This window comes from Camarhynchus parvulus, chromosome 14 (genome assembly GCF_901933205.1).
Source record: "Camarhynchus parvulus chromosome 14, STF_HiC, whole genome shotgun sequence".
Classification (NCBI taxonomy): Eukaryota; Metazoa; Chordata; class Aves; order Passeriformes; family Thraupidae; genus Camarhynchus; species Camarhynchus parvulus.
Genome location: NC_044584.1, coordinates 7,677,426 through 7,699,262, shown reverse-complemented (window position 1 = coordinate 7,699,262; position 21,837 = coordinate 7,677,426). Strand labels below are relative to the sequence as shown.

Below are 21,837 nucleotides of genomic sequence, written 5' to 3'. Positions count from 1 at the left end.
TGACTAATGCTGAATTTGCCCAATATTGAGGCTGTTTGAAGTGCAGCCTGTCCACAGCTCATCTGGGAAATGACAGTTCCCAGAAGTGCTATCTTGAGTCTGTGAACTACTGCTCCTTGCTCTCCAGTGATGAATCTGCACTCAGCCAACCCCACCGAGCTCTTTACAAGTCAGAGGACATCTCTGCTCCAGAGAGGCAATGGCAAAGGGCAAGAAGGGAATGAACCTGCAGGGCTCAGAGCAAAGACAAATACTGGCTGCAGGCAATGAAGGCTTTCATCCTCACCTCCTTTGCTCCTGCAAGCTGTACTGATGTGAACCTGCACAGATGTGATGAGCCAGCACCTGTAAGTGGCTGCACACAAGAATAGTTAAGGCAGGTCTGTGTCTGCAGCTGTGGAGGCACTGAGGGCTGTGAGTGCAGGTACCTGGGAGCTCAGACCTTGCCTTTCCCTGCAGGAGGGGGCAGGTAACAGCACTGTGTCACTGCAGTCTGAAAATGTTCTTGACTCATGCAAATGTCATCACATGGTTTCTGAGTGCTTGTGAAGCAATTTCCTGCCAGCTCCTAATTTGTACTCAGCTCATTAGAGAAGGTTACATGGCAGGCTACAGTGAGGCAAGAAAACTTGTACTGAAGTTAAAACTAAAGAAAGCTTGTAAAAAAGAAAACCTTTCCTTCTTTATTTTGTAATAAATATTAACCTTTCAACTAGTACTATTTTTGCATTCTAGCTTTCATAGGACTTTGTGATCCAGGTGGCATGTGGAACATAAACTTTTATTTCAAGTTCAGAGACCCTGGTGGAAGAAGAATGTGCAGTTCTTGGATCATATGAGACGAGAGCTCTGCTTTATGAGGCTTTGCTGGTAATCAGTAACTAAAGACCTCAGAAGCAACATGCTGTTTTTCTCAGCTTCCAGTTTTAGGAACTGGGGAGCAGCCTGTGTTACACCGAGCATCCCTGAGCAAAAACAGCTCATGAACGGCATAGCCAAGGGGTATTAATTCCTCATTTTGAAAACTAAAGCCAAAAGTGCTAATCTGCTAAATAATGTGTTTGTCAGTGTTCTCACATAATGAAATACAGAATATTCCTACAAAAACAATGCATGCTCTCTGCTTGATGCTTTTAAAAGCTTTCCTAATTTGTCAAAAACCCTAGTCAGGGTTTCAATATCTCTATGAGAAAAATCTGGATGGTTTTTCACAGTATGGACAAGTTGAGGGAGTATTGGCAGGGGCTTTGTTCTTCTCCTGTACTCCAGCAGAATTTTCTTTGCAGTTTCACATCCTGGGAGCCACTTATTCCACATTTGCTTTGATGCTTGCATGGGGATAACATATTCTGGGGGAGACAGCAGTCCCCAGAGGGCCAAGAAGACCAAGGCAGTTCAATGGGATGCAGAATCTTGAGGAAAGGCTGTAGCTAGGGGAAAAATCTCCCTGATCTTATGAACTTCACACTGGTTGGGTGAAATTCTCACTGAATGCCAGTATTTATGTGTGGTAAAAATGACACTGAAGCAACGAGCACAATAAAGGTAAAACAACAGAGAAAAGCATCTTTACAAAGCAGGTTGTAGTGGGAGGAATGCTAAAGGTGAAAGAGCTTCATCTGAAGTCCTCACACATCCTCATGAACCGTAGTCTCCACCATTATTCTGGAAGTAACTGTATTTCACTTCAAAGGTGAATTTAACAAATGCTACATAATTGGAGAAGCTGGACTTTGGGGAGTAGAAGGCAGTGAAGCAGAAGGTCACACAGAGCCTCAGTCAGCTCACAGCCACAGCATCCACTGCAGCTGAAAAAAGGAAAGTCACAGGCCCTTTAATTTCTGGGAGCGTACCAGGGAGCTCAGGGATGGATCTCAGAGTGCAAAAGAAGCACTTGCCTGAATTTCATAAAATGCAAGATATCTTGTAATCTGCTGCGCTGAACCAGAAATTATTGCACACTGTCAGCAGTTCCCTCAGGACATTAGTAAGGGATTTCTCCACTAAATGATTCAAAGAAGAGTTCACTCATCAGCGTAATTCTCAACATGAACACTTTTTTTTTTTTACCTGACATTAAAAAAAATCTTTATCAAATAGTCCCTTGTGTATGGGCATAATACATTCACACTGTTATTTTGGGGACATAATGTTTAATGGGAAAGTAATAAGTATATTGGATGAGTGGCTCAGAATTTTAAAAGGTTTCTGGTAGCAAACTCCTGCTAAACACAGTTTATTATAAGGTGCAAGCCCTGAGAAATGACATTTAGTGGAGTGGTCCTTCACTGCCATGTAGCAATGTCAGACTCTCCCTTTTGCTTCCTTCTTTGGAATTCCACCTTGGAAAAGCCCTGCAGAATCCCAGCTAAGCTCTGACCTAGCAGCCTGTGCTGCCCATCAGCTCCCAGGGCTGTGTCCCAGGGCTCACTCCTCCCCACCCTGGAGCTTGGGGCCTTCCTTGCCTTTGTTTGAGGCTTTGGCCAGGCTGCTCTGAGAGCACAACCCCCAATGGAGCTGTTCCAGAGAAAATAGCAATGGTCAGCTGATATTAGTGCAGAACCCTCCTACTGAGCAAATAATTATTTGATTTAGTATTTAATATAGTGTTGAATAGGAAACAAAATGCTTGCCATTGGTTGAAATTTTGGTGTGCTGGTCAAAAACCCAGATGTAACAACTGAAGCTCAGTGGGACACTAATAAAGGTCTTGTATTACAGGCTTTAATTTTAGAAGTTTTTTAGCAGTACATGCATTTTCTAGGCATTTTATAGCCCTTGTTCCCTGCTTCTGCCCTTCCTCTCTATGATGATATTGCAGAAAAGTTGTTTTCACTTATAAAATTAAAAATGACAGATTTAAAATGTTTTCAAATGTGTAATCACTTATTTAATCTGATCTTTATTATCATTATCTAATTTGTTATTCCAACACCTCTTGAGCTGTAAACTAACACATGCAGGAGTTGTGATATGTCATAGAAATACTGTGGCATCCATTACAAATCACAGGTGTGAACTCACAGACTTGGACTGACTTCAACAGACATTAAGCAAAAAGAAATCAGAAATCACCACAGCAGTTAAAAAATTGCTCTCCTGCTGCTCCTTTTAGTAGTTAGTATACAAAATAGCTTTTAACTATTTTTAACTGCACGAAAGCTTAATCCAGTCATAATCTCAGCTAGTTCCATCTATTTCAAAGGTCTCTGTAACTGTAGACAAATAAAAGAGAGAATCCCTTTTTACATTAAAAGGAACACTCAGCTCCCCTTGTCTCCTTTTCTCTCTCAGGGACTATCCTTCTGCTGGCTGTTACACACAAATGAATCGTTCTGGATGTTTGCTGGTTTTTCTGTGGTGTATTTTTCAGCTGAACAAATCACCTTGCAGTTAAAGCTGCTCTCTGTTCTCACTCAGACTCCACACTCTCATATGTCAGTGACACTCTCCACTGATCAAGGGAATAAAGCCTGCAGGCTTCAGACCCAGGGGTTCTACAAAGTGCTCATCATCAGGTCACATCTAAAGCTTCATTTTTGTTTTTTGTGCTTTGTTTGATGATGGTGCAGAAATTAACCCTTCAGCTGTTTAATTATTTGCATCCCCATGCTCTCAATTCCTGCCAGCCTGTCAATACTCAGGAACTGCCATGTAGCAAACGCAGCTTCCAGCTCAGGTTTCTGATTTCCTGATATTCCCTTTGTGAAATATGAAAAAAGGGTTTTCTCTTCCTACTGAGAAGCAGAAGAAAGTTTATTTTGGAAAAGGTAATCTATTGTAATGTTTTGGATTTCTGTATTTGTCACAGATGTTTGCAGACTGGCAGTATTTAAAAAGAAAGCACAGTGCACAAAATGTTTTGCATATTATAAGTTAATAAGAACAGAATTTTTTGTTAAATGCTAAATATGAAAGGATTACAAATAAATCATCGTACTTTAAACCAAAAATAAAGATGAAAACAGCATTCTAAAATTGTATATGTAATTATTCTCAGCATTTTGAGGGTGTTGTTCTACATTCTCTTTCTCTGCACATCTCCAGAGTCTGTGGGGCAATGTCTTTTCTCCCTGCAGTGTGTACAGCACCTCACATGACAAAGTGTAACAACTGGGTGATTTTCTCAAAAGCTGCTTGTGTGGATATGTGCAGATTTGCAATATCAGAGAACCACAAAACCACAAAGGGATTTAGAGCTATTTTTACTTTTAGAGGAAAGTCACAGTTTAAAGTGTGATAAGGAAATTATATTCCTTTGCTTAAGGACAGGAGAGCTCTGTGTGCCCTCCAGGCTTTCTGAAATGCTGAATACCAGCGGTTTCCAATTATGCTGGCTGCTCTCTGGATGTTCTGTGGTACTGAAAACCACTTTTAAAAGGTTTAAACATTGATAAAGATGACTAAATTTGCTTACCTATCCTTGCAATATTTTTTATATAGATGTCTAAATCCAGACTCCTGAAAGAAACGAGGCAGTGTCTTCCTCTGCCTTTAAGAATTTGCACTTTATATCCTTCCTTTCTCCCTCAGTGTCCCCACCTGAAAACAAGGCTGGCCATGGGTATGTTTGTGACTTGTTAATTAGTGACTGCAAAGCACAAGGAACCACTGAGATGGAAAGCCCTGAGAAAAATATTTATTATAGTGCAGATTTTTTACTTCAGACTCTGCAGAACTCAGAACACTTTCTGAAGGCAGCAGTTCTGCTGGCTGTATTTCTGTTTTGGGTCATAGTGAACCACATGAAAAGAACCATTCTGTGTATCTCAGAACCCCTTCTTTATACAAGAGATTCAACCATCTTACTTATTTCAACAAAATATAAAAGAAAAAAAAATAGAATAAGAGATACCAAAGTAATAGAAGAGCAAGAAGCTTTAAACACAAAATAGGATTATTTTTGCACAAAAAATGTCTTATTCAATTCAATTGAGTCAATCTTCCCATTCCACACAGCCTACAAAAGAAACCCCAAACACCAGCAGGCTGCAGGGAGGTAAAGCTACATCTTCAGTAGCTAACATAACAGTACTCCCATTTTCCTGAACAGAAGAGAGGGAGAAGGAAGCAAACCAAACCAAACTCCCTAACTGGTTCAGAAAGCTCTGGAAACATCTTTATCTGGCTTCAGAAGAGAGAAAGGAAATTCCCTTCATTTTTGTAACTATAAGCTCAAAATCCAAGACAAAAAGAAATGAAGAATTCTATCATGTTACTCTCCCTTCTGTACTTCAGTACTTCTGTACTGTGATTCAGTACTTCTCCCTTCTGGGAAAAAAAAAAGAAAGAAACCCAAACAAACTAAGTAATTGAATAAATCAGAGATTTATGTCTAATCACTATTCCCATCCTATCAGAAGGGGGTCAGAAGAATTAATACTCTTGGAACTCTCTTTGATTATCGCTTTCTGTCTTTATTTACTTTCCTAAGTACAGATCCATATAAAATCCCATCTCAGAAGAAAGAAGGCTAACTCATACATAAAGCACAGATCAATTATTTATATTGTCAGTCAGGACACCCAACAGTTTGTTTAGAACCACCTAAACCTGAAAACACGGTGTGCAACAAAGACAGACAAGTCTTCAGTGCTGCAGGATAACATTGCCCAAGAGCTGAACGATGAATGAATTGAATTCCACACTTACTGCAGTGAGCTTTTGTGTGCTCTGTAATTGCAAATGAAATTCTATACAATTGCTATTGCTTTCTGGAGGAAAACCCTATTTACACATTAAGAACATTGTTTTGCCCAATGCAATATTGTTGCAAAGACCCCAATCAGCGCAGCAATGCTCCTTAGGATCCTGTAATGATTTCTGTTTCAGAAAAGGCTGAGATTGGAGCTTTCCCATCTCATACCCCACCTGCTGGCAGAATCTGCTCTACCTCTTCCTCAAGTCTGGCAGCTTTAGAGCCCCTGAGCTCCCATCACCTATCTCACAGGAAGGAAATGACTCATTCTGCTCAATGGCCAGCCAAGAGCAGTTGTGCTGCCTCCAACATGCAATAGGCAGCATCCAATCAGCTTTGGTTGTAGCACACACATTATTGATCATAAACAAAGACAATGGAAAAATCCTCCTCTGCAAATAGCTGAAACCATGTTTTGACAACTGTCAGTTCTCTGTGTGTCACTATTTCCTACAATTAACCTGCTTCCAGCTCTGGCAGTAACACACTGTTTAAACATTACTGAGAGAGGAGCAAATATGGGGGTGGATTCATCTCACCATTTTGAATTAGGCATGAATTTAGAATTCAGTTCCTTTATAGTGAATAGAAAATGCTCTGTTCAAAACTCTTCATTGCACCATTTTATACTTCCACCTTGGAATGCTCTCCAAATACCAGCTTCCAGCCACCCCAAATCACTTGGGTTCCCTCTGGGGTCCATGGAGAGAGGTTTGTCCACCTGATGGCAATATCTACACTGGTGATTAAATGGGTATTATTCTATTTTCACATATTGTTTAAGAATCTGATACCCAGGTTTCAGAAACTGTCATACTGCCATTATTGAGTGCTAATATGTGTAAAAGTAAATGAGAAATGAGAGATATCAACAATGAGGGATGCAGAAAAAAAAGTGAAGAGGGGAGAAAAAGATGAGAATTGAGGGTGAAAAATTGTGAGGTTAGGGGAAAAGGAAATATTAAATAGGGAACAGGAAAACAAAAAGAAAGTTAGAGAAAGAGGAACTCAACAGAATGAAAGTGAGGAACAAAAGTGAGACAGAAGTAACAATAGGAAAGGCCTTACTAAAGGCAAAGGCAAGGAGTGTGGGAATAAATAGGGAAGGACCTGCCACAGATCCTGAAACATTAGAAATCTGTTACTTCTGAGCATGCAAATCAAGATAATGGCAGAGTAATTAAAATAAATAATTTACCACAGGACTTCAGTGCATCTATTTTAAAGGATTTGCAAAGTGGCAGTGGAGAGCTGAGTGCCTGACATTTAATAAATGCTTTAATCTGCACATGCTCCGTCCTGTTCCGCATGGTGATGAGGAGGGCAGCAGAAATCACTGCGCTAATGTGGTACAAATATGTTTGTATAGCTGCCCTTCTGTCCTGGAGCATCAGCTACTGACACAAGCATTTCCTTTCTACTAATGTGTGCTAAAAGGCAAGATCTAAGAAAGAAGCTGCCGAGGCTCATGAGAATGCTGGTCCAACAAAGCCTCAGAAGTCATTACTAGGTCCCAGGTTAATTTTTTCTTTAGACTGACTCACTTTGTTTTTACAATTGATAATGAGATTCTTGCCAGCACAGGAGGAGGTGGAGGCACAGCTGGGGGCAAGTCCTGTGTGTTTAGGAGGAGCCTTGAATTAAAAATTCAAGTTGCTCAAAGATGCAAATGGTTTGATGACAGTAGGTTAGGTCCCAGTAAATATGTGTTTGAATTACAAAACCCAGCATATTCTTTGGCGCAGAGTGCCAGTGTTTTTGAGGAACCTCCATAGGCTGAGCTACACAGAAACCTGCTAAGGACAAAGGTTCATTAACTGGTACATATGAAACCCGAACAACCCTGGCACAGACAGCATGATTCTTATCAGTGCTGTTAACATTTCACTTCTATTAATACAAGTCACATCAGGAAGGGAGAAAGAATTGTAGCTCTGCCAAACAAAACTCCTACTTAGTCTGTTTCTTGAAAAAATTTGTCACTTTCTACAAACTCTTACATTACAGAAGTTTAAAAAATAACAGAGAGAAGAACACTTTCCATCTAGTCAGAAAATGACCCTCTGTAGGTGATACTCTCATCTCCAGGCAGTCAAAGGATAACACCGAATACATTTGAGGAGAGGACTGCACTCACTTGAACAATCTCCAAATTCGGAAACAACAGACAGTAAGTGTGTAGGACATTCTTAAAACAGAAAAGGTCACACTCCATTCTTGAATACTGTCAGATAATCTCACTGTAATTCACCATGGCCCAGGAAAGTCTGGAAATACTATTTCATACAGCAGGCTTTATAACATGATAGGAAAATAAGACATTAATCTATATGGAGAATCATACAATCATGGAATCTTCTGACTTGGAAGAGACTCACAAGGGTCAGCCAGTCCAGTTCCTCCCTCTGCACTGACACCGCAATAATCCCACCCTGTGCCTGAGAGCATTGTCCAAAGCTTCTGGAGCTCTGGCCAGCAGCCTTGGGGCCATGACCATGCCCTGGGGAGCCTGGGCAGTGCCTGACCAACACCTGGGCAAAGAAACTTTTCCTGATATCCAACCTAAAGCTCCCCTAACACAGCTCCAGCAGTTACAGAATCCCACAGCTAGTAAAAACACACAAAATATAAAGAGAGAATAAATAAGAAGCAAACTCTGATAACCCTCCTTTTAAGATCAACCTTGACAAACTGCTCCAAACACATGAAAAACAACGCCCATGAAAACTGTTTACTGTTTTACAAGAGCAGCATGCACTGGTTGTGATGAGAATATTATTTAATTAAATATCTTAAATACTCTGCAAAGGTATAATAGCTCCCATCCAGCTCAGTGAAAACTTACCCATCTGTGTTCAGCTTCTAATTTCCACAACAGTGGATCAAACACTGGCCAGTCTCCTAAAGGTGATGACTCCCATGGTTCACATACACATTTTGCTCATTTTATGTAAATGCATAGGTTATGTAGATAGAACAGGAATCAACACCTTATTACTCTTGGTGACCTCTTTGTAACCATTACTTTAAAATAGACTCTAATTTTAAAGAGCAGGCTGCTCTCCTGTAGCTCCACTGCAGCTGGAACAATGTCATACATACCTTACACAACCAACACCTCACTGGAAGAGGTGAGCTCCACTCCTAGCCACAGACTGCCACAGTCCTGGGTGCTCTGCTCATTGGCCAAATCCTTGCACCTTGCTCAGAGCTGCAGGAACATCTCGGCCAGCAGCACGCAATACACACAGAGGACACCTAGATGCCATTTGATGAGGAAAAGCCTACAAAAAATCACAGCAGCCTGGTCTAGGAAGGGTAAACCCTCACCAGGAATCAGAAGGAGCTTGATCTATTAGTCCTTGTACATGGAAATGGTTGTGCTTGTTTTATGAATAGATCTTCCCTGCTTGTGCTTTCTGGTCACCTCCTCTTGCTCTGTGCCCTCTCTTTTTTCACCAGTGTTGTGGGACTGTGACATGCAGGTCCGGAAACCTCCACCCACCACCCTCCCTCTCAGACTTACAGCCTATATATAGCAGGCACAGAGCTGCTGGGGGCTGCCTTACTTCCCTTTTCTTCTGAGCAGAGCTTGTGGGTAACTTTCAAATGTGACACCGCTGCTGAGGGAAGTCTTAGAGGAAGTGTTCTCACAGCCACGGGGAGCTGGGGGCTCTGGATGGAACAGCAAGGGCCTGGGGAGGACCTCAAACAGGTCCTTTTTTCCTGCAGAGATCCCAGCTGGGTTTCCTTAGCCATCCCCTGTCACCAAAGGGCTGCAATTAAGAGCAGGAAAGCAATCTCTGCAGAACAGAGAGACAATTCACTTTCCCTCTTGCAGAAGGGCTCCTGTGAGTCACTTCTGTAGCAATCCAAAGGAAAAATGGTCTGTTTGTACATTGTCTGTCCATTATTTCTGTAGTGGTAATGTCTCCATGACCTTGTCTTGCTGTCTTGGGGAAGAGATAATGCCAAATACTTGGCAATTCTATATTTTCTATGTTCAAAGCACTGCAAGGAGGAATTAAGCATCTTCTGTTGCTCTCTCCATAACTAAGCCCATTGCTCTGATGATAGGGAATAAAATACTGTAAAGCTTTCATGTGGAAAATTTATCCCCAAAGAATTAACTAACCATGGGAAGAGACTAAACTCTGGTCTCATCAGGAAACTCTGGCCGGTTCAGTTCATGGTTAATCTGTATTTTTTTTCAAAGACCAAAGAAACAAAGTCCTAAACCAGCAATAAATCTGACTATTTGTTTTCACCTAGTGTGGTTCTTGACCGTGAGTCAAAGTAAAAAGAAGTATGAGAATTGTATTGAATTCTCTGCTGACTGTGGAAATAAATATTTGTGAAAATAACAACTGTAAAGTGATGCCAGAATTACATTCCATCTGTGAGCATCCCAGCCTTTAAGGATGGGCAGCTGCTGTTAAAACAACATCTACAAAACCTACCACAAAAGCAAGACTTGCAGGATTATTTGCACCCAAACCCTGATTTTTAGATGTTTAACAGTACAAACGGTGGTAACCAACTCAAAATCAGGGGACATTTGTTTTATTCTTCTAACTTATGCCTTGAAGCACAACAATTCCTTAGCACAGGCTGACAGCAAAATCATTTGCAGAATGTGCAGAAAAGGCTTTGTTTTAAATGCAGTGTTGCATTTGTGGCTGAGGTGAGGTTACACACAAGATGAGCACAAGCAAACGGCTCCCACGCGTGAGGATTGATTTCCCCTATTTCTCATTCCTGCTCTAGGGCACAGCTCATAATTAGGGTCAGATTTTCTAAGAGCACAGGTGGTATTTAGGCATCAAAATAAATGGCCAGATTTTTGCCAGCCTTGCCTTGGAGTGTGGGATAAGGTGGTGTTATGAATCACAGGGCTGCTGAGCGTTAAGCACTTTTTAAAATCAGGGCTTCTGTACACACTTAAATTAAAGCTGAATGCTTTCAAAAATCTTCTCACAACTGGAACATTCTTCAAATTCTAGGTATTGGAAAAACGGGCCTTTAAAGCTTTGTGAGGTGCTAATTTTTACATGAATAGGGAACTGCTCCCTATAGCACCTATAAATCTGGCTGGCAGCAGTATTTAAACAGTTCTGGTTCTCTAGTGTTGTATAAACTCTGCAGCAGTGCACATTCCATGGGGAAGAGGGCAGATGCTGTGTGCCAGAGCTTACCTGTCTTAATTCTAAGCTGTGAAATAAATATTTTGCAAGCTAACAGGTAATGACAAACACTGCAGATGCATCAATCTCTTTTCAGCATATTGTCTCCAGCCACAACTGAGATTTTAAGAATTAAATGGAATTTTGAGCTTTGAACCCTCTAAAACATAATAAAAGAAAGGTTCTTTCTATGTGACTTTCTACAAGGAACCAAAACAAATTTATTTTTTTTTATGCTCAAAAGCTAATACAGTGTAGAAACTGTATGAGGTTTTAGATTAGACTCTGCTTTCATCATTAGTTGCTCTATTTATCTTTTTTTTTCAAAGCCGGTGAGTTCAGCCTTGCAGAATCCATGCTGCTGACTCAGCTAACTGAGCCAAAACTCATAAAAATCTATTTAAAAAGGGTCCAATGATTTTATTTTCTAATCGTAAATATGAAATTTAATTAGCATCTCATTGCTAACGAAGTCACCATGGAAGACAAGACTGAGGAATTAGGCACAGGAGTGGAACATCAAGCATAAGACAAAGTAACTGTTATACAGGAGCCAGTTTAACTCCTGCTTTTCTCCTCTCATGTTTCAGATTTTTTAAGAATGATGGGCTGTTTACACAGGTTTCCTGCTCTGACAGCAAGGCCCTTCTATCATCTCTGGGGCAGCAATGACTCCAGCATGTGAAATACCAAATAACAACAGATAAGGTTCACTCTGGATTAGAAAAGGAAGCAAGGCAGAGCAAGTTGGATCTGAATTCGAAATCCTGTTTTGTCATAAGCTACTCAGGTCAGCAAGTGTTTCAAATCCTGTAAAAGCAATAGACTCGTCAAATGAGAAAAGAACTCTCATTATTCTCCAGGGTACTGCAAACATCAGAAAGATTAAAGGAATGTTTTTAAATGAAGCATATGGAGAATTTACAAAGCTCTTCAAGTAGGAATGTGTCCAGCCTTTTCATTACCAGCAATTTTAGAAGCTGTGTCCCAGGCTGACATCAGCACTGAGGTCAGCATTATTGGGTGGAATTCTGTCAACTGGGAGCGTCCTCTGCCACCTTCTCCCTGAGCTCTGGAGAGGTCAGGAGCTCTTGCTCTGGCTTCACCCTCCCAGGTGGGCAGGAGGAGTTCCACGAGTGCCAGTCCCTGCAGAGCAGCACAGCCACCTGGGCTGAATGTAGGGACAGGAGCTCTCCTGGTGCCCCCCTCGGTGCCTCAGTGAGGGAGCACAGAACACAGAACACCACAGGACAGGGGACCACGCGGGCAAATGCTGCGGGACAGCTCTGCAAGGGCTGGGGAACTGCAGTAACCACAAAGCTGTGTGTGCTTTCTCCCCACACTCACACTGAAATTGTTCACAGCAATCAGTGTGGGTGGAAGTGTTTACAGGACCTTTCCTGAGAGCGATTAATCATTAATAATTCCTGGATTGCTAGAAGAGCTTCAGCAGTAACTCTGTGAGTGGGCAAGCCCCTTGAATGCTCTCAATGACAACATTCTCTGGGGTAAAAAGCAGTTGATTAGAGGTGGTCCTGGTTACTTTCATAGATCAGGACTGCTTCATATCACTGTTACATGATTAGTCACTTGCAGTGGCCAAAAGCCACACCCAGACTTGTTATCACCAACACTGACTGGGTAACACTGCCCATTTTATCACCACTGCTGGTGTTGAGCTGAGTGGTGGAGCTGAGGTGAGCTGAGCAAGGACCAACAGCTTTCTTCAAACAATGGATGCACAGTCCCTGCTAGCTTCAGTGGGATGGTGATGGAAGTCTGCAAATGAGATTTATCCCAGTTCAAATTCCTGAAATAACTCTTTCTTTCTAGTATTTATTATGCCACTTATTCTAGCAAGGAAAAAAAGAAAGAATGAAACTTTCTCACTCCACAGTTAGAGGGTGTGAAAGGGATAATTCTGGTAAAACATATTTTTAAAGAACAAGGCAAGTTTAAAGCAATGGCCATATGCTCCTTTTGGATTCTTACATGTAAACTTTTAGCACTTAGCCAAAAATGTTGCTGTTCCTTTTCAGGGCAGAATGGTCCAGCTGGTGGCTCAGAATCCACATTCAACCACTCAGTAGTTTTCCTCTGGAGGAAATAAGGATTGCTGGTTTGGGCAGCAGAAGCTTTTCAGTTTCTCTTGGGCTTGTGTAAGGCCAAATTCAAGGTAGAGCAAATTTCTGGTCTGAGGTTACAGAATTCACTGCCTTCACATGAGGAGAGAAGAGAGGTGGGCAGGAACCACCTCTAGACACAGACAACATATTGCAGGATGCCAGGATGTGGCATTGCCCAGCCCACAGAAGCGATGCTCTGAGCTGACACCCAGCATAGCAACCTGAACAACCTGGATTACTACAGCCAGCTCTGTGTGCAGCATTCCCCAGGAGAAAAGAACTGGAAGAATATCCCAAATGAAAATCTGACTTTGTTTTGAGAGTTTAGAGCATGCTAAAGCACAATGGTCTATCTGTTTCCAGGCAGGTTTGTTTTCATTTGCTGTGCTTTGTGCATTGCTTCACCTCCCTCTGTCACAAACTGGAAGTGAGGGATGCTTTCAGCTCGAATATCTGCTGGACAGAGAGGAGTTTTCCAGACACCTTCTCTCACTTGATGAGACTCCCATGCATGGGCTGGGAATCAGAATCAGAGGGGAGGAGGAAAGGAGATATTGAACAAGACAAGTGAGGGGAATCAGACTAACAGGTCAGGCTGAGGGGAGAGAGGACTTGGGATGTTTTGTGAGGGCCAAAGGAGCAGTAACAAACCACCCCCTGCCTTTTCTCATGCTCTTTCCTCACCATATTTGAATGTTCAAACAATCATTTCTACGGTTCAGTCCCTTTGTGCAGACTCTACTTGAAGTGCTGATGGCACTGGCTATTTAACAGCCAAAATTTCTAAATGCATTCAAGATTTCTAATACTATCCTGCTCAAGTAGCTTTGGATTTCTGCACTACTATCATGTTGCGATGATGCAGTTGTAATGAGTTTACATTTTTCTGCATTGCAGCACATACTACAAGGTATCAGCAGCTTGTCACTGAATCCACAGCCTTCAAAGGGGCATTCAAATTCTGATCACTTCTGCCTCAGACCAAGCATTTTCCAGTTGTTCCTTGCAGGTGGAATATTCTTCCTGATATTGTATTCTCACATAGCTTCTAAGGCCAATCTGGAGGCAGCCCTGCTCTCCCAGGTGTGCAGCCTCGCTGGGCAGTGATTCAGTGAAGGTGCTGCTGTCAATAGTGTTTAATCCAGCAAAACTGCCTGGATGCTGCTCTCAGTATGGTTATGGATGAGTCACAAAAACACCATTCTGCAGTGTAACACTCCATATGAAAATATTCAAGTATCACTTTTCCTTCAGGCTACAGACTTGCGGATTAAAAAACCCAACAGATTCAGCATTTCCAGACTTCTGGGAAATGTAAAATTCCTTCACTTTTTTTTAACAACTGAAGCAAGAGAAAAACACATTGTTTTCAATCCTGACACAAAAGTTTAAACATTTTTTGTTTCATACTACCCTGGTATCTTTCATGGCATAAATTGCTAAAAAAGAGAGAATAAAAGACAGAAGGAAATTAAACCTTCTAAAATAAAATCTGCCAGTCTTGGGTCTTTCTGAAAAATATGTAAGCGGAACTGCAGGAATATGGTCCTGGAAGAACGAAGTACAAAAGATTCTTAAAGAATTAAATTTTGGGACTTATCCTGACTTCCTTTGGCAGGAGCTGTGAAGGAGGAATAGCAGTGTACAAGCAGGGAAGAATCTTACCTTAAGTTTGTTTTTTTCCCCCTCAGGAAAAAAATCAGCTCAGCAATAGTAACGAATGTGGGAAAAATTGATGGAATTTTCTACTTTCAGTCACTGCAAATCATTAGAGTTTGATGATCTCACTAACTATCTCATTATAAACTACAAAAACCATATGGAATGTAAACTACCTTCACATGGTGCTCAGAGACATGATTTAGTGCTGCACTTGGCAGTGCTGGGTTAACAGTTGGACTCAATGACCTTAAAGGTCTTTTCCAACCTAAATAATTCTGCGATTCAGAAAAAGCCAAGCAATGAGATGCAGGAAGCAGATGCTGGATAGACACTGTGACTTGTTCTTGTAAAAAACATGAAACTGCCACCAGGGAGGAAAGGTTCTTTATGACACAGACTCCATGCAATGGACCAGTTTGGTCAGTGAGTACTGCTCGTCACTGGTATTTGGATTGAGTTGTTAAAAGCCAAAAGCCCTCAAATGATCTTACAAATGTGATAATTTTACAGTTCATGATCAAAGTTTCAATCACCATTTTCACTGTAGTTTGGAAATGTACTTGGTGTAAAAAGACTTGAAACACCCTTTGGGTGTTTTCCCAGTTTCATCAGGATTCAGAATCCCCAGAGGGAAATATTTGATAGCTGCCTTTATTAGGGTTTCAAATCTTGGAGGAACTTATTTTTGTGCTCAAATATATTAAATGTATGTAACAACCCATTAAGTATACTCAGACTGATTTCAAGTATGGGCACAGCCAGATTGGAGATGTTTCTACAAGTTTAGAGCTATAAAATTTAAGTGGAAACAATTTTTCAGCTGCTAATGACAACCATGTATGTACTGCTATCATACAGCTTCTTCTGCATGCAGATGGGGAAAAAATCCTTATCCCACTTTAAACAGAAACCTTATGCTAGAATTGAGCATCTCAATTACAACCTGAGGAAAATTTTCCACCAAACACCCAGTGCTCAGAGAGCCAGTGGGAATCCTTTCCTTGGCTACACTGAAGCTGATTCCTCCCCTGAACTCCAAAACCCAGGGCTGACTTTACCAAGTACCTGTGTGTAAGGCCAAGCTGGCCTCAGGGACCAGAACAAACACATCCCTTAATGCAACACCAAGTTACTTCACACAGAGAAATTCACTGAGGCAACAATTACTACAAATAACATCACACACACAGCTGTATATACATTTATCCTTTTGACAAAACCAGAATGTTACAGCATTTCATTTGACATTTCTGACAGATTTCCAGTGGGATTTGGCAAATTTCTTTCCTCTTTTTGAGCTGCTAAACAGATTCACTGAAGTAGACAGCATTAGAAAGTAATGCCCCATCCAGCCCTGAAGATAAAATAGGTTTTGCAGGACTAACAGAACAGGAATATTCTCCTCACCACATGTTCAGCATTGGGAGCAGACAGTAAACAACATGTTGCCAGTTTTGAGTGCTATTAGTAATGTGTGTTTGCTTTTTGTATATGAAAGCAAAAGTTCCTACTTGTGGAAGAGGTTTTACAGCAACTTCTGCGAGCCAGAGAGAAGTTTGATAAGAGGATCCATGTTTACCACTGAAAGAATTTTCTACCAAGGTTGTTGACATAGAAACCAAGAAAGAAAGAAGGATAGAGAAACCTGCAACTGCCTGTTCCAATAAAGCACTTTGTCTCTCATGACCAAGGAGTAAAGTGTAAACTTATGAGTTTTGTAAGAATGTATAAAAAGCATGCTTGCTGTAATAAAGAGTTTGAGACCTTCTGAAAATGGAGTGTGTTGCTCTGTATTGTCTCCATTCCAACTACAACATTTCACTCACTGGTAAAATGTTACATGTAGATCATTAAGCTTGGGAGTTCATGTTACTCACAAACTATTGCCCTTCCTAGAGCCCAAATATTTGGCAGAAGGTTATGAAGGGAGGTGTTGGAAATCAAAGTTCAGAGGAGGCTGCGCTTAGCTCAGTCAGCGTGCAAACCTCAGCCAAGGGAATCCACTGCCCAGAGCTGGGACACTGTGACAGGGAATCTGGCAGAGCTGCTGTTCTGTCTAACTGCACTTTAAACAGCCTGGCACTGCATTCTCCTCTTGCCTGGGAGGAGCAGAAGTGAGAGGGTGATATAGGGAGAGAATACAGACTGAAGCAGCAGAGACAACGAAGCTTTTATCACTCATTGGATGTGTGCCACAGACACCAATTATATACATTTGACAGCAACCATTATAATTCCAGAGTCCTTGAACAAATCACAAGCAGAAATCACCTTCCTGAAAATGTTCATTGCCATTAAATAAGTGACCCAGACTAGAGGATGAAGGCAGCACTTAAGAAAAAATTTGGGGAAAGGGTAGAGATGGAGAATATTATTAAATGTAGACCTGTAAAACCCCATCATTTGTTCTGAAAAAAGAATTGCAGATTCACTGCAGATACGGGATTGTAGTGTTCACTGCAGATACTGGATTACACTGTTCTGCAAGTGCAAATTCTACAGACAGCAGTGGCAAAACAGACAAGAGAAAAAGAATTTTTCTCTCAGTGGTGAGACTTGACCAGACTTGGTGGGGTTTATGGTTTTACCCTTCAGTTTGAAAATCACAAGGCATACTTCCATATTTCTTTTAAAGTTTAGATTGCTGTGGAGGCTACTGCCAAAGAAAGCTGCCATAGGTCAAACTCCACCATCACTTACACAACTTAATGACCATATCTAAGTGAAAGATTTGTATTTCATGAAAGATGCATTTCAATATCAAAGAGAGAGTTAAGCCATCTGCTAACAAGTGGGTAGCTAAGGATCTCTATAAATTTCATCTTCTGTGAGCAATCATCTCATATATCTATCAGATAAAAACTTTTACCAAGCAACTGTACAGAAACCAAGGTCATTTGGTGTATGGCATTCTGGTATCTTCAGCATATCCAGCTATTTGGGATTCACCCTTCTAGAGAAGGTCCAAATTGACTTTAACTGTAAAAGATACAGGCAGTCAGATGGCTCTTCCTTCTCTCCCACATTGAAAGTTTATTAAGGAAGTTTATTTAACTCTTAATTAAGAGTTAAATCTAATTGAAAGGAACTATTTGCATAAGAACAGGGAGTCAAACACATGATTCTGAATTTCTGTTCTGGGTTAGCTCTCTCGAAACAGCAGTTTTCTGAGGAGGATAGAAAGTTTCCAGACTCTTTCCTGCTGAAACTTCTCCTCTGCCAGACACATGATTCAAGAAACTGGACACAGACAAACACAAAAATAAAATTTCTGTCTCCAGATCCCCTTACAAATGTCTCAACACACCTTTGAAAATGTCCATTTTTAACTCAACACAAGCAAACTATATGAAGCAAAAGAAAAAGGAGGGAGGAAGAGAGAGAGAGAAGGGAGATTGTCTCAGCCAATTTATTTATGGGAGCCTTTACAAAAAGAACCAGTAATAGGGGCAAAAAATACTGACAAAACAAGGCACAAAATCCAAAAGTTTTGTAGAATGACTCAAAGGAATACAAATGCTGTTCCCATCACAAGATGAGTTGCAACAGAGTAAAAAAGAGTCATATTAGACCTGAATGTATAAAATGAGCATCTCTTATTTTATTGTTCTAGGCTTGTGGACTTTTTGCAAGATCCAAAAGGCAAAGATATTTTAATGTAACTGTTTCTGTATTCAGAAAAGAATGCTCACAGCTCAAAGGCCACAGTTTCTAGCTCTGAATCAGAAAGGATATCTTATAATTGCAAACATAAAAATTTAAGCTCCTTTCACTCATAAGGAGATGGACAATTTCAGAGAGCCAGACAGATTGCTAAGAGAATTCTCCCACATAATAATTCTCTTATTAATTCAGCTGAGTTTAATAAGTGAACCTTATTCAGTTCCCAAAAGACCACACCAGAACATCCACAGAAATAAATTTTCAGTTTCAATAGTCCTGCTCAAGAAGGTGAGGCTAAAAAGCTTCATCAAAGAAATGCACTTATTTGTCATATCTGATTCAAAGCATACAAATTTAAGCAAGGAGTAACACCAGATATTGTCCTTGGATGCAGTTTTTAGCCATGTCTGATCTTGGTGACTCACCAATATGTCTGGTATAAAAGACATGAGCTGTTTCCAGATCCTAGGAACAAAGTTACTGCCACTACAGTATTGGAGATGAGAACTTCTTCCTTTGGGACTTGGAGTCCCATAGGAATCAAAAGGACAAAAACTATTGCAGTGTCAGATCAGAAATTCTGCTGTGGGGCAGGAATTTCAGAAGTTTATTAAGTTTAGTAAAAAGATTAACGAACAACTAGAACTATTTTTTACAGTTCTCCAAAGGCATTTTGCACTGTGCTCTCCCATTTTTTCATTTACCTTCAGTCCCATCACTAAGCTCTTTCTCTGCTCAGGTTGCATATTCTGCAGAGGAAAGAGGAGCTGAGAGATTGCAATACTTCCTCTGGTTCCCCTGCAGGTTGGCAGCAGGGATCCTAAGGCAGCAGCGCAAGCCCAGCTGCATCAGCAGTTCCTCCCAGTTTGAATGCAATATAAAGATAAAAACAGATAGAGAAACCTGGTGGAGAGTTGTGGTAAGGAGGTAGGAAGGAGTGGGATGGCAGAAAGAGAAGGGATAGAATACCCAAAGTCAGGGCAGGCTCTATTTGAGAGTGGAGAGCAAGACAAGGGAGTTACAGGTATTAGAAAATGCTGTTTGTGAGAGAGAAAGAAAGAGAGAGACAGGATGGCAGTGGTTATTTGTTGTGAATGACTAAATATGAGCCTGAGCATTGGAAGGAAGATATGCAAGTGTAAAAATCTCCTACTTTGGGATGCATCCTCAAAACTTTAAATATATAAATCCTGCACATGTCTATGGAAGGGAACGACAGGACTAAGAGACGTGTGCAAGGACAGCCCAGTGGAGAGACAGCAGCTCTCACAAAAGGATCTTGCCATGGCAGCAAACACAGGAGAGAGGGGATGGAGCAGGAGTAGGAGTGCATGTGTGAAGCTGGAGGAACAGCAGGAAAGGGGAACACAAGAGCAAGAAGGAACTGACAGAGGGGAGGGAGGGAGAGATTAAGAACTTGAGAGAGGATGTACAGTTTATCACACAGGCACAAAAGAAGGTAGAGGGAAAGGAAAGGAATGAAGAAGGGAAATATTTGTCACACAGAAAATACTCTTGATTGCATAAAAAGGCATAAAAAGATGGTGAAAAAGATAAGAAGAAATAGAGATGGTTGAGAATAGAAAAAAAGGAAGTGAGAAGAACAAATAAAAAGAGGAAGAAAACCAAATAAGAAAGATTTTACTAATTAACAGAAAGCATAAATCTCAGTGAAGAGATTTAAAGAAAGGGCTAGAGCAAAACAAACTATGGGTAGAACCAGAAATAGTCTGGAGACCAGTGCTGACGATCAGTCCTTCATCTCTTCTCTCCAGACCTCAATATTAACTCTCTTTCCCAGTGCACATTTGCACCTCCAGCTACAGCCTCTTTGCCTCCCTCAACCCTGGGCTCCAAGGATCGGCGCATGCCGAGTACCAGACCTGAGGAGGGCAAGGAAAGCACAAATGGAACCATTTTCAAAGAACCTTTTGAACATCAATGCAAAACAGGTGAAAGTGGAACTTTCAGTGATCAGAGCTGTGGTAGGCAGCAGGGAGGTGAGCTGCTCTGGCAGCCGCTCTCCTTACCTTGGGTGCTCATGAGTGACCGGCTGTCTGGCTGCAGCTGCTGCAGGCTCACTCTCTATGTCGCCTCCATGCAATTTTCAGTGTCTCTCCAAGAGTTCTGGAGAGGTTATTTGTGCTCTGCAGCTGTTGAAAAGTAAAGAAAACACAAGGAGTAAAACACCCCCTGGCCCCCAAAGTACAGTAGTTTCGGAAGAATCAGGAATGAAGGAGGCTGGGGCACTGGGGGCAGAACGAGCAAAAAGCCGCACAGAAAGTAAGAAAAAGTGTGTCAGAGACTGGGAGGGGCGGAGAAGGAAAATGCAAAGATCTAACAGGAAACCAGACTATAAATCTGCTTCGGGTTGAAAAAAACACATTCTGCTCCCCAGCAATAGGGCCTGTTTGCAAATGACTCTGCAGGCAGGTGACAGCAGAGCCCTGTGACACCAGGCAAGCAAATCAAGAGGCACTGCTGCCCCTTCCCCAGGAGGAGCAGTGGGCAGAGGTGGCAGCACTAACGCCTGGCTCAGGCACAAGAAGCAGCCTGTCTCCACTGCCTCACTTCCAGCTGCACACACTGCCAGGGCACGTTTTCCTGGGGCACAAGGAGATGTGCTTAATGCCAGCCTGGCTGGTGCTGTGCCTCTCCCAGCATAGAGCAGCAGCCCTGGTGTCTCAGGGCACTTGCTGGTAGAAAGGAGGTGGGAGAGAAAAAAGAATGAAGGAACTGAAGAAAACAGAGTTTCAAGAACAACAGTTCCAGGTAGAAGGAGTTCTGGGTTTTCCCAAGATTTCAAAGGTTTTTCATTAAAGCGTCTATTTTATTAATAGCTTCTTTTGCTAAAAAGGTAGTGAACAAGGTTTGCTTTATTCATCAGATGATTTTACAGTTGAAGGATGCTTTAAAGAACATGTTCTCCAAAGGGAGTCTTTGCTGACACAAAGAAGTTGCAGTATCTTGTATTGCTTCAATGCTGGATTCCTGGCTTAAGGCCAACATGCAAACCCAGCCCCTGGTGGGTCTCACAGAGGAATTTACCTCTTGCTGCAGCCAGGAGCCCCCCTGAAGCCAGACCCACCAGAGCAAAGTCACCCAGTCCCTGTCCTTGCTGTTCTCTGAGTCACGCAGGACCAGGAGTCACCATCGCTTCTAGAAACATCCTTCAGTGTTCTGCCACCCTGCTGAGGGATCCTGAGCCTGAACCCCTTGTGTGATGTGCTGGTTCTTGTACAAGGCACAGGTTCAGCTCCACTCCTCTCACCCAAGGTTTTACCTTTACACTGGGCAGATGTGCACAGGTGAAGCCTCACTGGAGTCAGGTCCTGGATGCGTGAGGGACAGAGAGAACCCTTAAAGAAAGGATGAGTAATAAGGATGTCAGTGTGCAAGCGTGACTGCAAAGGTCACCAGTCCAGGTATAAGTGCAAACACATCAAATTACAGGAACAATAACAGGGCTTTCAGCAGAGTCACCCACAGGTTTTGCTGTCTGGAT

General features: G+C 41.7%; 1 protein-coding gene across 1 annotated transcript in view; it reads right to left on the bottom strand.

Moving 5' to 3' along the window:
* Window positions 1-20,479, bottom strand: part of CARD11 (caspase recruitment domain family member 11) — a 43,663-nt gene extending 23,184 nt beyond the window's left edge. Inside the window, exon 1 of the mRNA XM_030958063.1 lies at window positions 20,363-20,479. Coding sequence (XP_030813923.1) covers window positions 20,363-20,375 — 13 coding nt within the window. The 5' untranslated portion in view covers window positions 20,376-20,479. The remainder of the gene's footprint in view (window positions 1-20,362) is intronic.
* Between the last annotated feature and the right edge of the window lie 1,358 nt (window positions 20,480-21,837).